This window comes from Salvia splendens, chromosome 6 (assembly GCF_004379255.2).
Source record: "Salvia splendens isolate huo1 chromosome 6, SspV2, whole genome shotgun sequence".
Taxonomy (NCBI): Eukaryota; Viridiplantae; Streptophyta; class Magnoliopsida; order Lamiales; family Lamiaceae; genus Salvia; species Salvia splendens.
Genome location: NC_056037.1, coordinates 5,623,444 through 5,640,313, shown reverse-complemented (window position 1 = coordinate 5,640,313; position 16,870 = coordinate 5,623,444). Strand labels below are relative to the sequence as shown.

At 34.1% G+C, this 16,870-nt stretch overlaps 1 protein-coding gene across 1 annotated transcript; it reads left to right on the top strand.

The window, feature by feature from the left end:
• Nucleotides 1-7,708: 7,708 nt before the first annotated feature.
• Nucleotides 7,709-9,234, top strand: LOC121806326 (auxin-responsive protein IAA14-like). The gene is made up of 5 exons (XM_042206324.1): nt 7,709-7,998; nt 8,060-8,256; nt 8,327-8,462; nt 8,650-8,711; nt 8,962-9,234. Exons 1-5 carry the CDS (start codon nt 7,808-7,810, stop codon nt 8,997-8,999), a joined length of 624 nt encoding a protein of 207 aa, XP_042062258.1. The 5' UTR covers nt 7,709-7,807; the 3' UTR covers nt 9,000-9,234.
• Nucleotides 9,235-16,870: the final 7,636 nt, after the last annotated feature.

Below are 16,870 nucleotides of genomic sequence, written 5' to 3'. Positions count from 1 at the left end.
TAATTGAACAATGTTGTGTTGTACGTTACCTCTGATTGTCGGAGTAGAGGTCGCTCCATATCAATTTGAGGTGGCAGAGAAAGTAGGGTTCCAATTCTGTGAAAGAAATTGTAACCAATTTGGATATGTTTCGATTTTGGACGGAGTAAATAGGTCAATTTGGTCAACCAATTTAGCCAATTGTAGTACTCCACATCACATTTTTAACATGCCTTAATTGATCCAAACAGTGCGGGCCTGCTTTTGTTGCTTGGGCTTTTAAGTTTCATATCACATAACTGACCATTTCAAAAAGGCGAACATTTATCATTGAACAGTTCTTTTTTTTTTATTTCCCTTTTTCTTATGGAAATGTATGCTAATTATGGAAAATAATTGAGAATATTAAATACGTGACCTAATAAAAAACATTAGATCTATAATCTTTTTAATCAGTGCACTACTGCAATTGCAATTGAGATGTTCATGTGCATTGAAATTCAATATTGATTGAAGCTTTCAAAGTCCATAAGCGGGAAGATCCTCTCGTATCGTTGAGTTTATCAATGTATATATATGGTATGGATGAGAGTCGGCACAATGGACTTAAAACAATGTTGAGCTGGAGATGTACGTAGTAGTTTTGTACAATCGATAATAAAAATGACAACATATATATATATATGTATTGGATGAGCTTCAAATACCTTCAATTAATTTTAAAATTTGACCCATAACAAAATTAAATGTCCATATCTAAAATTTAAACTCAAATCTCATGCACAAGAAGCTTAAACTTTTTCCCTAAACTGAATGGACTTTAGATCTTTATTCAAGCCAAATTCATGCTCAAGCAAAGCAAAGAAGATCGAGGCGAGGCCGAGTTAGATAAAAGCGTAGGGAGCCGAGGTCTTTGGCTCGTCTCGGCTCATTTATATCCAGTTATCCCTTGCACCCCAACCATCCACTATCGTATATTATAAATTGTACTAACAATTAGATGCGGTATTAATTTTAGAATTGTTAACTTATTAATTAAATAAATCAATTTCCAATTGGTCGATATATTATACATAGCTCAAAATTGACCAAGTAAATTTCAATAACTTCGTTTAAATTGCGCAATTATATATGTGCATATTTTTATAATTTATGATTATATATTATATCATGTTGAATAATATTCAAATTTCACATTAAAACTAGACCTTACACGTATTGATTGCATTTAATTATATCCGATGTGGCCCAGGATCATTACGTACCTGATGGTTTCTACTCAATAATATGCTTATTCTAGTGGGATTTGTTTGGACCACAATTAATAAAAATACTAATCAACTCAAAAACTTTTAAAATAAATTGCACAAGACTCCGAAAGTAAACTCAAATATGCATCACTGTCTCTCGTTCCTTTTATTGCAAAATTATAAATGAATAACATAGATATTGAATTCTCCAAAATTAAAAGCTTTACAAAAACACAATCTTGTAATGTTATGTGATTTTGACTGCACCTTGTTCCAAAAAAAAAAATAATGATAAGAAAAATGAAAAAAAATAGATCATGTTTATCTTTTCGGGAGGCCTTTCTCAGCATAAGAATAGGAAAATATGGATGGGAGGGATTAATATACGGTGGGGTGGTATCAATGGCGGATCCTAAGAATGGAATTCGTGTAATTGGACTTAGTGAAAATGATAGTCAGTGACAGTGAAAGGCAGAAGTTGTGTGACAGTCATCGTTGACAGTTGAAGGTGAATTAACAAAAAACGTCTTTGAACTTGAACCATGAGCAGAGCTTATCACAACATAGAGTCGACGGTAATTTTAGAAGCCAAATTTAATAGAGCTTTGCAGCTCTTCGCAATGGCGTCAAAACCCCAAAGGGTCGGGGATAGTGACGGGGCAAGACCACAACTAGGGTTGGGGATGTTTCCCTCTCTTGAGGATGTGATTTGTCTCAAACTCACCACCATATATGATAATAAAGCTTTTGAAGAATGATGACATGTGACAAATGATTGATGCTCATGGGACATGCATGTAGGTTAGTTTTACATGATTCAAAATTTAAATTAGTTTACACTGCCCAATTTCATTAGATCTTATTTATCCAATTGCTGTGATGTTTTTTGTTAAAGTTTTAGACACGTTTTTATGTTTAAATACGAATGAATATGTCATTAACATATTGTAGTATATTGTTTTTTTTTATTTTAAGTTACAACTCACACGGACAAATAAACGCAATAAATCAATTACTCGCAATTGATCTCGATCTAATGACTGGAGGAAACATTCTATCCAATAAAATGTGTTTTATTGTTAACAATTAACATATTGCAGTAATTTTCTAAAACTATCTCTGAAAAACATAATACATTATACTAATATACTTTTTTATGTTTGGACGACTGAAATAAATTGATAATCTGCATATCACTATTTGATACTTAATGGTTTATTTTCTAATTATGATGATTTAATTTATTTTCTTTAGTTTGTTTTATTAGTGTCGATTTATGTTGGTTTATTAAAATTTTCCAAAATAGTTCGGCCAATTGGTATGGACGGTTCAATTTAGCCCAAAAAAAAAAGAGAAACACTAACGATATGACATGGCCAAGTAGCAGCTCCCAAAAATAGTTATGACGCCTATAATCATGCTTATTCGTCTCGACCGATTTTTTTTTAAAGTAAAAGTAAACCTCTATTGCCCATAAATTTGTCACATAAACCTCTGTTGTCATGTCATGCAATCACACATAAATTTGTAGGTCAAAAATACTATAGGGTCGTAAGTATTACGTTACACCCAATGCTAGACGAAGTAATGTAACTGATCTAATCAGACATAATGAAGAAGGTTGTCATCACCGTTGGAAGGTTGACGAACGAAGAACGGAAATGAACCTCAAGTCAGCATAGCTATCACACTATGGGATGGATGAAAACTCCAAACATTGAATTTAATTGGAGTTTTCAGCTCTCACAGACTGACAATGGAGTTGGTTTGACTCTGGAACACACCTAAATTCACCATTAGTTATACTCCACATAGCTAATTTAACATTACATATATATAAAATTCCTAACTAAATATGTATTGACATGCATATCTAGACATGCAATGCCAAACAAATTAATATGAAAAGTACACAAGTTCATAATGTATGTTCCACTAGTTTTATTCTCTAGATAATGTATATATGTTCTTTATATGTACTTCTGCTGCTGCATGTGCATAGATCAATTCAATTTTTCTTGACTCAACCGTTTTTTGACACCAATCAAGCTATTTGGTCCTCATATAATTGCATGTTAGGGTCTGTTCGGTACACGAAATTAGAATTGAATTAGAATTGGAATTCTATGGAATTGAATTCCAAATCCCATGTTTGGTAAAATGAAGAATTGACATGAAATTGAATTGACATGTTTGGTAAATATACACACAGTGCGCACACATCACATATGTCACACACTACACACGTTTCACACACTATACACACAAAAAACATACATTGCACACAAAATAAACATACTATATACACTATACACATTGTACACACATTACACACACTTACAAATTTTATACGAAATACACACACTACACACACACACACGTCACACAAACTAAAATTTTAAATTTTGTTCAGTTTTTCAGTTTAAACTTTTGAAAATTTTTTAGTTTTTCGGTTCAGTTCGGTTTGGATCGAAAAAAAATATCTACAAGCTGGAAAAAAAATTCAAAATTAGGATGCTTGAAATGTGTGAAATGTGAGTAGTTTTTGTAGTGAGTGAAGTGTGTGTAATATGTGTAGTGTGTGAAATATGTTTAGTGTGTGACGTGTGTGTGGTGTGTGTAGTGCGTGTAGTGTATGAAATGTGTGTAATATGTGTAGTGTGTGAAATGTGTGTGGTGTGTGAAATGTGTGAAGTGTGTGTAGTGTGTGAAATGTGTGAAGTGTGTGTAGTGTGTGAAATGTGTGAAGTGTGTGAAATATGTGTAGTATGTGAAGTGTGTTTTGTGGATATATAGTGAAAGTATATGACTATTTGAATTTTGGAATTACAATTTTCTACTTTTGATATGGAATTCAAATTGTGGAATTGGAAAATTTGGAATTGCAATTCAATTTCAAATCCAAATATTTTTGTGATAACGAACAACGGATTTGGAATTGGAGGCTCCAATTCCAAGCCCTCAATTCCATAGTACCGAACGCACCCTTAGTATATTTTTTATGTCATGCATGAAAACGTACCTCTATGTATTAGAGAGAGATGAGAAACAAGATGATCTTCATGTGTGCATAGCTACAATGCGTGGTGGGCAGCTTCCTCGAAGAATCTAATGTATTTTCTTGCATAAAACAGACACACACACAAAACAGATACACATGTGTTTATCTCTGTGTATTAATTACATGTAGACATGTGGGTTATATAGTTACATTAATATATGTGGACTAATTATTTAGAAATGATATGTTACATGTCTTATATGAGCTTCTTATGTGAGCACCAATTCCGTTTAACGTATTTTTAACATTATTCGTTTCGATTTATATATTTAGTTTGATTCTAATGCATTAAAAATATTATTGGAATTTTTAATTTCACAAAATTCATATAAATCAAAGCTTGATTTGCTCGTTTTCTCTATAAATTCAAATAAATTAATAAACTAACAAATCGAGCTTTGATTTATATGAATTTTATGAAATTAAAAATTTCAATAACATTTTTTAATGCATTAGAATCAAAATAAATATATAAATCGAAACGAACAACGTTAAAAATGCATTAAATGATATTGGTGCTGACATAATGAGCTCACATAAGGTAGGTAGCATATCATTTCTATGTATCACACCATAAATATATTAATTATAAGATAATTAAGGGTAACTGACGGTACTCATTTGTCCTATTACAAAATTAAAAAATATACTCCATATAGTAATGAATTTATTTTATCATAACATTCAAATTGCTTCATCATGAAATTGAATTTACTTTATCGAATTGACAAAGATATTTACACATTATAATTTTCATGCAAATTTCTTTGTATGAAGATATAACACTAGGATTTTGTCAGAATCCCCATAATTACATTTAATTTTATATATAGTATATAAAAATAAAATTTAAATTGAGAGAGCTATGAGTCTTTAAGATTTGAAAATATACATCATCATAACATTGAATTTATAGCATTGTAACTACAAATTACACGAATTTGGTCATACCTTGCAACAATTAAAGCAGTATATTAACTGTTTTTGTATTTATTAACAAAATTATATCTGAACTTTATAATTAATTAATTTTGGTTGTCACTGGCATCAATCCTAGCCACTTGATATTGCAAGATTAATACTAGTATTTGGTCTTTCTTATTCAATAAAATATAGTACTGGTTCATTTTTATATAACAAACACATAGGTCGAATATAGAATATACTAGTAAAAATGCAGAGTGATTGATTGAGTTGCTGTGATATGTTCCCTCGAAGTTCGAACATCCAACCGACCACATTTATGTTACCATTCAATTTACATGGGAGTATATATATTGGTTTCACAATCATCCACATTTTCTCTACAAATTTATTTTGTCATCTTAAAACCTTTAAATCAAATGAAAATTCCTATTAGCATAATACTAGCATGCATGGCCGAGAAATAATTTATGATAGTAGTATTTTCATCAATGGCGGTAGCCATTAATTCAAGGCTTTTTATGGAGTACTATCTTTAACGATGGATTTTAATCCTAAATCTCACTTTTAATACGATTGGTTACAGTGCGCACTTAATTAACCAAAAATGTTGAATTTGCAACATCATTACGCAACACAAGTGTAGCTTTAACATCAGTTCAGTTCTAGACAATGTATAATGCTTTTAATTGTTGCCTAATATCACAAGTACAATTTCTTCATTTAGCCATAACAAGCATTACCAACTCATGAATTTTCCCTAATTTTGCCATAATTAATCAATCATCTTAGACAAGTTATTCGTTTTACCTAATTTTCTTGGTTAGTGCGATAGTACCAAATTAAAGAGCGTCTAGCACACATGATGGATGGAAACTATATATACTTAATTATGCTAGTCATTTTATTGTAATACTTAGTATTAATCTACACGTATATATAATACTACCAATCCAGTTAACCAAGTTTCGACATTACATTTAAAAGTTAAAACCAAATAATAATAATTAAATAAAAGTGGACATCTATATACTTAAGTGTTGAAGGAGAAGATCGATTATTGTTCTTTTATGGACCACATCCATTAATTGTTCCCCTAATCATGCAATTCCCCATTTAATATGCTTCTTTAAATTTTATAGTAAAAAACCATGCATCCACTTGACCCATTAATGTAACAATATGACATAAATTATAAATCCATATACTAAAAATTAAAATAAAGCCCCTTTCTTATGATTTTTCTCGGGCAACGTAATTACTTTACGAATGTGCTCTAGATCCTAGAAGATCAAGTAATTCATAGTCCACGTGTCAGCTCACGATCAGTAGGAAATAATAGTACTCTTTCAGAGCATCCGCAGCGGTGAGCAGGACACTGTCCGTCCGTCCGTGCCAGCGGCACGGCACCGTTGTCAGTCACTGCACTCTTGGCGCTGGCACGGCGCTGTTCGATGCATCGAGCACGTCCGTGCCAGCGAGCAATTGACGTGGCGCGTTCTGATTGGCCAACGGCATTTCCGTTGGAAATTCAATTTTTTTTAAAAAAAATTGAAAATAATATCAAAAATTAAAAAATATATATTTTTTCAGAATCCCAAAAATCTGGCCGTTTTTTTACCGTTTTCTGGATTTTTTTTATTTTTTAAAATTTTTATTATCCCCAAAATCATCTATAAATACACACATTCATCATCCATTTTTCACATCAAATCATCTCTCATTCATACTCCCTCCGTCTCGCACTACTCGCACTTATTTCCTTTTTGGGCGTCCCAAGTTACTTGCACTCTTTCCATTTTTAGTAAAAAATTTCACCTACAGCCGTCATTTTTTACTTTCCTATACACTCATTCCTTAATCTCCGAGCCGAAAAGGATATGAGCGAGTAGCCCGGGACGGAGGGAGTATTTTTTTCATACAACTTATATCTACATCTTCCTCTCTCACTCAAACCCTCAAATAGATTTCACCTATCTCATTGCGGAAGCGGAGTGCGAAGAACAAGAATACTATGAACAATATCGTGCCGCCTATGAAGCCTATGTCGCAGCGAATACCCCCACCCCTCCTCCTCAACCAACTAGATCAACTCGCCGATACATCCATCGTGACTGTGAGGGAGCCAACGAAAGGCTCGTTGCCGACTATTTAGGATTTAAATTATGTAATTTTTAATTTTTAAGACTTTAATTATGAAAATTTTAATTTTTAGGATTTTAATTATGTAATGTTTAATTTTTTTGTAATTTGTAATATTATTCCGGTTATTTTTAATGCATTTTAATATTGTGGAAATGTTTTTATTTAAATTGAATAATAGAATGGTGGGACCCTTGAGCTTGTCCTTGCGGAAGCATGGATGTGGGTGTTATGCTCTTGCCTAAGAGCAGGGAGTAAAAGTGGGTTCGGGCCCACATCCGTGCTCGTTGGCAAGAGCACGGATGTGGATGCTCTCATCTATAAAAAAAAATAGTCTCGGTTAATTGTTTTAAGAGTATTTTACAATTAAACAACCACTATTATTAAAATTCTGTGCAAGCTCCATATACATTAGTAACATTACTCTCATTTTGATCTAGACATCGGCTTCATGGAAGTTGGCCTGAATTTGAAGGAAACTGAGCTGTGCCTGGGCCTTCCCGGCGGCGGAGGTGACATCAAGACCAGCGGCAAGAGAGGCTTCTCAGAAACCGTTGATCTCAAACTCAATCTGAAGGAGACCGTCGACAATTCCTCATCTTCAACCTCTCCTCTTAAGGATCCAGCCAAACCTCTGCCCAAGTAAGACACAATTAATCTAGAATTGATTTTTCAAAAAATTCATGTAATTTTGTTGATCTAGGGCACAAGTGTTGGGATGGCCACCCGTGCGGTCATTCCGTAAAAACGTGATGGCGACGCAGAAGAGCGAGGAGGCGGCGTTGGTGAAGGTGTCGATGGATGGAGCGCCGTATCTTCGGAAGGTGGACTTGAAAATGTACACGAGCTACAAAGAGCTCTCTGATGCCTTGGCAAAGATGTTCAGCTCTTTCACCATGGGTACGTTCAATTTTTTTCATATATGTTGAAAAAAATATCAAATTATTTTACATTATGTGATTAATTGTAGGTAATTATGGAAGCCAAGGTATGATAGATTTCATGAATGAAGGGAAATTAATGGATTTGTTGAACACTTCTGATTACGTTCCCAGTTATGAGGATAAGGATGGCGACTGGATGCTCGTCGGGGATGTTCCATGGGAGTAAGTTCATTAGACTATTAGAATCAAATTAAATGAATAATGTCAACGTGTAGTAAAAGAGAATAGTACTACTAAAAAAGGTGGTTGTAAGATGTGTAGCGTAACAATTCTATCTGAATATAGTATGTAATTTAATTAAGCAAAGTTATTGAAACTTATTAGAATGTTGTTACTTAAAAATGTGCAGGATGTTTGTTGAGTCTTGTAAGCGTCTCCGCATTATGAAGGGATCTGAAGCCATTGGACTTGGTATGTGTCTCCATCAATGATCAAACCTACCTTTCCTTTTCTTTAAATATTTACAATGAAAAAATAGATAAGTTTAGGGTTTCGTGCAATGAGATATATCCAAATTCTTTATGATAAGTATGTATCAAATTATACTATTAGTTACTATATTGCAAAAAGCAGGTCGATTAATTATTACTGATTAATCTGTTTTTTTAATGCAAAATTATTATAATCGTTTGTTTATGTTTTTATTTTTTTTGTATTACAGCACCAAGAGCTATGGAGAAATGCATGAGCAGGTGCTGACGCATCTTGTAAATGATCAACTTGGTAGTATGATCCAACAAAAACGTGTTTTATATTTGCCCACTAGTATTGTTTTTCTTGTAATATTTTTTTTTCTTTTTTTGTTATGTTTTCCGATTTTATTTCTGGGTTTCTTGTGGATGTGGTTGAATTTTGATATAGTATAGTTATTGAAAAAAGACGCAAATGTATTGGACAAGAAGGCAAAATACACTCATCTGTGTCTGGCTTGTTATTGTGATCTTTATTGCTGTTATAATTACTATTGACTTAGTTAGATTCAATTAATGCCTTACTTAATAATTACACCATTGATTTTATTTGCTACATTTTTGCTGTCACGATTGTGTTTATGTCTTCCCCTTTCACATATAAAATCCGTGTTGGTTATTTCACCAGATTCTCCATATCTTGATATTTATTTTTAAAATTATTGATTATTACAAACACTAGTATTTCATGAATATTATAGTTCCCCAACTAGAGGGCTGGATAGAACAAGGCCATGTGCATTTTCATGGGACTATTCTCTTACTACCAATACTTATTATTTAATAACATTCAATACTTAAATTGAATTCTCATTTTCTTGGAATTTAATACTATACTAGCTAGTAGTACAAATTTGTCTAGATGGTAAATGTTAGTCAACTTGGATGTGATGGAAAAAATTACTAAAATAGACAGTTGGGTGCATATGCATATGTTCCCAGATGGAGCAGTTTCTAAATATTAGTAGTAGTAGCAGTAGTATAAGTTTCAATGGAATTTGAAGTTCGTTTTTCAAGGATGCAGCCATGTGAGCATGAATATATCTAGTTAATGGATTTAAAGTTTTATGCTTTGAAGTAATTAATTAGTAGTAACTATTTCTGGTCAATGATACGTTGATACTGCATGCATCTTAGCATCGATAATCGATTACACACCTTACTCTCAACCCAATAATACAATTAAAGACAATGGATTCAGCCAGTGGCGAACTTACTCTCAACTAATCAGCCAGTGGCAAACTTAGGTTGTCGGATGGGATGGGGTCCACTGGATCGGTTCAAGTGATTGTCAACTTGGAATTGATTTTTAATGTTTTCTCATCCTATTTTGTGGTTTCAACTTTGGAGCCTTGGAGCTATAGTGCAAAATTTCTGGGCTCGGCCACTAGTTTTGACCAATTATATAATGAAACCAGGAATTCCATAACCCCACTAGAAGCCGAAATCAAACAAATCAATGATTTTATTTGCCTTTCCTTTCTCTTAAGATTTTCTTAGATTCTCTTATACTTTGATAAGATAATGACAAATCAAGAAATTATGGGTTTTAAACGTATTTTACATAAATTTTACAGCGACAACTAAGCAAATCATCAATCAAATACCAATGCACATTTTTAGAAAGTCAATCTTTATTTTTATTATGGAATTTGTTTCAAAATCTTTTCTATTGGTGTGTATTAATATACGAGTAATTCGAATTCATCATTTTAGGTGAGTGAATTCAAAATTTAGTAATTTATGAAATCTTTAAGCAAACCCAAAACGCGGAATAATCTTTTATTTTAGAGTGTAAATCAATTGAATTTTTTTTTATTTTATGCAAAAATTTTAAAAAGTCAAATAAGGCTATAAATTTAATGATATAATACTATTAATTATAGTAAGATTTTTTAAATCGTAGCTATTATCACATTCCTAATATTTGCATCATGTCTCCTATATAAAGGAGAGAACCACATCAACACACTCAACATTAACTACATCTTTTCTTATAACAATATTAATATATATATAAATTCGAAAAATGTCTAATGAGAGGATGATTTTCTTGGTTGCCCTTTTTGCAATTGCTCTTGGCTGCACTTGTTTGCCCATCAAGACCGGTGTTAAGTCAGGTAACTGAACATATTTCTCATAACTTATTTATCTTGAGAATTATTGAAGAATCAAATACAGAATCGACGCGAGATTCACGAACAAATGTGGGACGATATTATTACGAATACAAAGCAAACGAAGGCGATTACAACACACTATCACTTAGCTCGCTACTCAATCGGAGAAAACAACTCGATTGTGGATCACTCACCTAGCTAGCTCAAGAATCACAAAGTGTATTCACTTCTCTATCTAGTTTCTTGAATCACACGAATATATGGAGAAAAACAAGATGTGAAACTGAAAACTGAAAAACTAGTCGTTGTAACTGAACGAGCTGTTCAAATACAACGGTTGGTAGCCGAGCTTAATCGAGCTCGGTGTTGGAGAAGGTTAATCGAGTTCGGTGTTAGCCGAGCTTAATCGAGTTCGGTGTTAGCCGAGCTTAATCGAGTTCGGCCCTCAATAATGACTTGGGCCGATGGTTGGTCCAGCCACACCAAAACCCAACAAATCTCCACCTTGGCTGCATCCACCATCCGGCCAGCCAAAACTCCACCTTCACCAAAATTCCCTCATCTTCTTGCAGTCAAGTTAACCAAGTCTAAACAATGCTCGAACTTAGCACTTGGTAGGGGTTTAGTCATCATGTCAGCTGCATTTTCAGAGGTGTGGACCTTCTTGACTGCCACCACGCCTTTGCTTATCTCATCTCTTACAAAATGAAGTTTGATGTCGATGTGCTTACTTCTCTCATGGAAAGTCTGGTGCTTGGCCAAGCTAATGGCGCTGTTGCTGTCACACAAGATAGTTACAGCCTCTTGCACCACACCAAAATCCCCCAATATTCCCTTTAGCCATTTAGCTTCTTTAACCGCTTCTGCTAAGGATATATACTCTGCCTCCGTTGTAGAGAGCGCAACCACAGATTGGAGATTAGACTTCCAACTGATTGCTGTACCAAAGAGCTTGAAGATATAGGCAGATTGGGATTTTCTGCTATCAATATTTGCAGCATAGTCTGCATCACAGTAGCCTATGAGCTCATCCTCACCGTCTGCTGTGCAGAACAACAATCCCAAATCTTGTGTGCCCACCAAATACTTCATTATCCACTTCAAAGCTTGCCAATGTGTGCTACCCGGGTCTGCCATGTATCTGCTGGTCAGGCTTATGGCATGTGACAGATCAGGCCGAGTACACAACATCATGTACATAATACTCCCAACAATACTTGCATAAGGCACCTTAGACATCAACTTCCTTTCCTGATCATTAGCTGGTTTCTGACTGACAGAGAGTTTGAAGTGTGGACTTGTTGGAGTTGATACCTTTCTAGAGTCAATCATCTGAAATTTGATTAACATCTTCTTGATGTAGCTATGCTGCATCAACCATAACTTCCTAGCAGCTCTCTCTCTTATGATATCCATGCCAAGAATTCTCTTTGCATTTCCCAAGTCCTTCATTTCAAAAGCTTCTTCCAAATCCTCCTTCACTTGCTTCACATCTGCCTTACTAGGGCCTGCCACAAGCATATCATCCACATAAAGTAACAAGTAAGCAACAGCTTTACCTCCCTTGTACCTTATGTAAACACAGCTATCAAAGGCAGATTTCTTGAAGCCAATTCTCTCCATCTGTCTGTCAAAAGTCAGGTACCACTGCCGGCTGCTTTGTTTCAGTCCATAGAGGCTTCTCTTCAAACAACAGACCTTATCCTCATCTCCCGGCCTTATGAATCCTTGTGGCTGCTCCATATAGATTGTCTCCTCCAACTCACCATGCAAAAAAGCTGTTTTTACATCAAGTTGTTGCAATTCCCAATCTCTCCGAGCCACAATTGCCAAGAGTATCCTTATTGAGCTGTGTTTCACCACAGGAGAGAAGACCTCGGTGTAATCTATCCCCTCCTCCTGTGTGAAACCCCTTGCAACCAAGCGAGCCTTGTATCTGATACTATCATTCTCAGAGGCCTCCACCTTTTTCTTGTAAATCCATTTGCAAGAGATAGGTCTTTGTTGAATCTGTGATCTGAGAACTAGGATCCAAGTTTTGTTTTTGATGAGAGAGTCTATCTCATCCTTCATAGCCATTTTCCATTTCTCTTTGTCTTTGCTGCCAATAGCTTCCTTATAGGTGCTTGGTTCTGAGATCTCCAACTCCTCTGCAACACACAAGGCATAGTATACAAAATCTGCATCTCTGAACCTTGCTGGTGGTCTGATTTCCCTTCTGGTTCTGTCTCTGGCCAGAGCATATTGCTGAACTTGTGGCTCTGGATCAGAGACATCTGGAGTATTATCAGTAGGCTGCTCATTCTCCTCATCTGAGGACATCATTGGCTCTTGGAAATCAGCAGCATCTGAGGCTCTATGTTCTGGTTCAAGTTGATCAAAACTGACCCCAGCAGGTTCTGGAGTTGTCACTGTCTGCAGAGTAGGCTTGAATGGCATAATTGCTCGGTGTTGGAGAAGGTTAATCGAGTTCGGTGTTAGCCGAGCTTAATCGAGTTCGGTGTTAGCCGAGCTTAATCGAGTTCGGTGTTAGCCGAGCTTAATCGAGTTCGGCCCTCAATAATGACTTGGGCCGATGGTTGGTCCAGCCACACCAAAACCCAACAATTATCAAATCTAAAAGTATGATTTTTTTAATCAAACAACACCCCGAACTATGGATACAAATAAGCCGGTGAAAATGCTTTGAGAGTCAAATCTGTTGGGAATATTACATTAGTAAAATTGTAGAGTAATATGTACATTCTAGGGGTCGAGGTCGGGTTCTGAACCTCAAACCTCGACCCAGGTAGCCTATTCGGGTAGTATACAACCGGCGACAAGACAGGGCTCCGACCCGGTTCCCACCCGGCTGTGCCTGTGGCAGCACCGTTGATGATTAAAACATTACCATCCGGCAGCAGCAACATGTCGCCCATGACCCGAATGGAGGGCATGGTCTCCATAACCCACGGGTTGTTTATCCGGATTCTCCCACAATCGTTGAGAGTCTTTTCAAAATGACCCTTGCTGGCTCTTATTAAAGATCCTTTCGGTGCGCCGCCACACACCATGACCTCGGCTGCACTTGTTCGCCCATCAAGACCGGTGTTAAGTCAGGTAATTGAACATCTTTCTCATAACTTATTTATCTTGAGAATTATCAAATCTAAAAGTATGATTTTCTTTATCAAACAACCCCTAAAATAATAATACTACCAATTAATAAATTTTCAGATGATATACGATGTAATAGGAACAAGGAGTGTCCACCATGCAAAAAAGGTAAGTCGATCTGTAATGAAGGGTTCTGTACTTGTTTGCCCATCAAGACTGATATTGGATCAGGTTGAACCTCTTTCCCTTCCTCTTTTTGTAAAAGTATGTATTGGGTAGATAACTTATTTATCTTGGAGTTAAATGTGCAATCTTCCTTAATATATTTTCAGATGATATACTATGTAATACGAACAAGGAGTGTCCACCATGCAAAAAGGGTAAGGCGATCTGCAATAAAGGGTTCTGCACGTGTCTGCCCATCAAGACCTATACTGATGTGATGAATTAAAGTGAATTGGTAGTTTATATGGAATGTGCCAACCATTGTAACCCAAATTGCCGTTCCTACTACTATAATCAATGTTTGCTTCTTCTTTTTTCGTGTTCTCGCATTTTTAGTCTCTATCTCTTCCTTCTTTTAAAAAATTATTACTATTCTCTCCTTTCTATTCTACATTTGTTTATCTATGAAATAGAGTGAGGAGACTATATATACAATTAATGAAAGAAACATAAAAAACAAGTAGGCCTAATAAAAAGAATGAGAAGCCTATAAACATTATTTTTATTTTTGATTTTTGATTTAGCGCAACTCTGTTTCCGTGAAATAAACGTGGTCTGGAAGGGACTACTACTCTTACCAAGTGGTCAACATTATATATGGGTTAAAGTGGCTCATATAGTGTTTTACTAGATCCAAATTGTACACGGTAATAAAATACAGGTATTAGTATTTTTTTTTTGGAAAGCAAACCAACTCGTATAATGGTTTGAGGAGAATGAGATCGACGAAAAAATACCAAATCCAATCCTCCAGTGTTGTTTTTTTGGATGACACATAATTTTATATAGCATTATTTTATGTGTTAAGTGAAAAAAATTAAAATAGATAATATGAAAATAGATGTGTATCTGTTATTAGAAATGAGTTATCTTTATAAATTAGGTTTGCTGCAAAAAATAGATATAGAAATTTATGAGCACACAAGTCCACGAAACTATTTTTAATTATATTTTAATATTTTTAAAGAATTTTTCGAGATATAATTCTATTTGAATATGTTTTGTTAAAATAATTTGGGAGCACTTTATTGCTCAAAATTATCTGAGACTACTGCATATTGCATTGAATTTTTGGCATTTTCAGAAATTTGAATCAAAATTTCAACTAAACAACAGAGTGAATTGGGCTGACATAATTGGGCTTTTCACACCTTTTCTGTCATATTAAACAAACCATAAAGTAGAAAATGATAATTAATAATTAAGTTGAAGATAAAAGTAAAGTAAATAAGATAATAATGCAGATATGGTTTTTTTATTTTAACTATTTATTATATTTTTGCAAAATAATGATAAAAATAAATTAATCACTTCGTACATTTTTAACATGAAGGTGTGAGAATAATACCCACGGATTTATGGACAATTTATGTATGTTGTCTCATCCTTCATTATGGACTATGGAGTAAATGTCAATCACCCCAACTATAAACCGGACACTAGTAGGAGGAGTATTTTTCTCTTGGACCATGTCAGAAATCATAAAATAGGATTTTTGAATTTGTGCAGAATATTTGTGGGATATATTGTTACAATATACGGAGTATATAAGAATTTGATTTAACTAACATAAGTGCGAAATTTGATTTGATTTTCACTTGGTCTATTATTAGAATTATTTAATAAGTCCAAAAAAGAATGTTGATATTTATTTAGGCTTTCTTTCGTCTTTGTGACTGTCGGCCAACTAAGATTTGGCTTTAAAATGTTGCATCGGAAACCATAACATGAAGTTGTGGACAAGAAGAAAATAGGTTTAAATTTGGTTGTTATGCCTCACTATCTTCATCAAATACATCTCACACTCGCAATAATTATGTGTGTAAAATTGATAGATTTTATCATAATTCTTTAAAAAGATTTATGCTAAACGAATTAAGGATTAGTATAGCATCAAACCATCTAAAAAAGAGACACTTTTCTAATTATAAGAGTAAGTAGATACAATAAATTACATGAAAACTCACGAGTTCGCGAAAAAAACTTGACTCATATTTAATTCATCTGTATTTTTGAATTAGTTTGATTGTTGACATGAAGCTTCTACGAAAACTAATGATTAGACATATAGTAATAGATAACTCATAATTATTTAATCTATGTTTAAGTCTAGAAATTAAATACAAATACGGAATGCCCTGCCCCTCATAGCATTAACTATGCCCTGTCTCTCACGCCCTTAATTAATTAGAAAGTTGTAAAATTAGTATGCGAATGGGATAAAACACTTCTCCATCATTCATTATTATTTCATTAAGTTGGGCCATATAATCTCAAAAATCAAGAATTATTTATCTTACCAAACTGTCTGTCCCACAATAAAAGTCCTATTTCACTCACATTATATTATAAAATTAATATATAAAAGTGAGACTCATATTTTACTAACATATTAACCCACTTTTCTTTGCATTTCTTAAAACTCGTGTCATAACTAAATAGGACTTCTATTGCGGAACGGAGGGAGTACTAATAAGTTTCAAATGAACTTTATTTGCTATATAAAAATACCTAAAAACAATTGATAAATACAAAAATAGATATTTTATAAATAAACCCATAAATTTCAATTATTTTGTAAAGAAAGCTGCTCGGAGTCGATAATAAACAAGAATCATATATTACGAAATGCTTAATCTAAGCAACTCACCTAATGACA

Excerpts from the sequence above, each read along its gene's own strand:
- LOC121806326 (XM_042206324.1), top strand. The coding sequence starts at position 7,808 with ATGGAAGTTGGCCTGAATTTGAAGGAAACTGAGCTGTGCCTGGGCCTT. Across the intron at positions 7,999-8,059 it reads CCAGCCAAACCTCTGCCCAA|GGCACAAGTGTTGGGATGGC; the intron begins GTAAGACACAAT and ends TTGTTGATCTAG. Across the intron at positions 8,712-8,961 it reads ATCTGAAGCCATTGGACTTG|CACCAAGAGCTATGGAGAAA; the intron begins GTATGTGTCTCC and ends TTTGTATTACAG.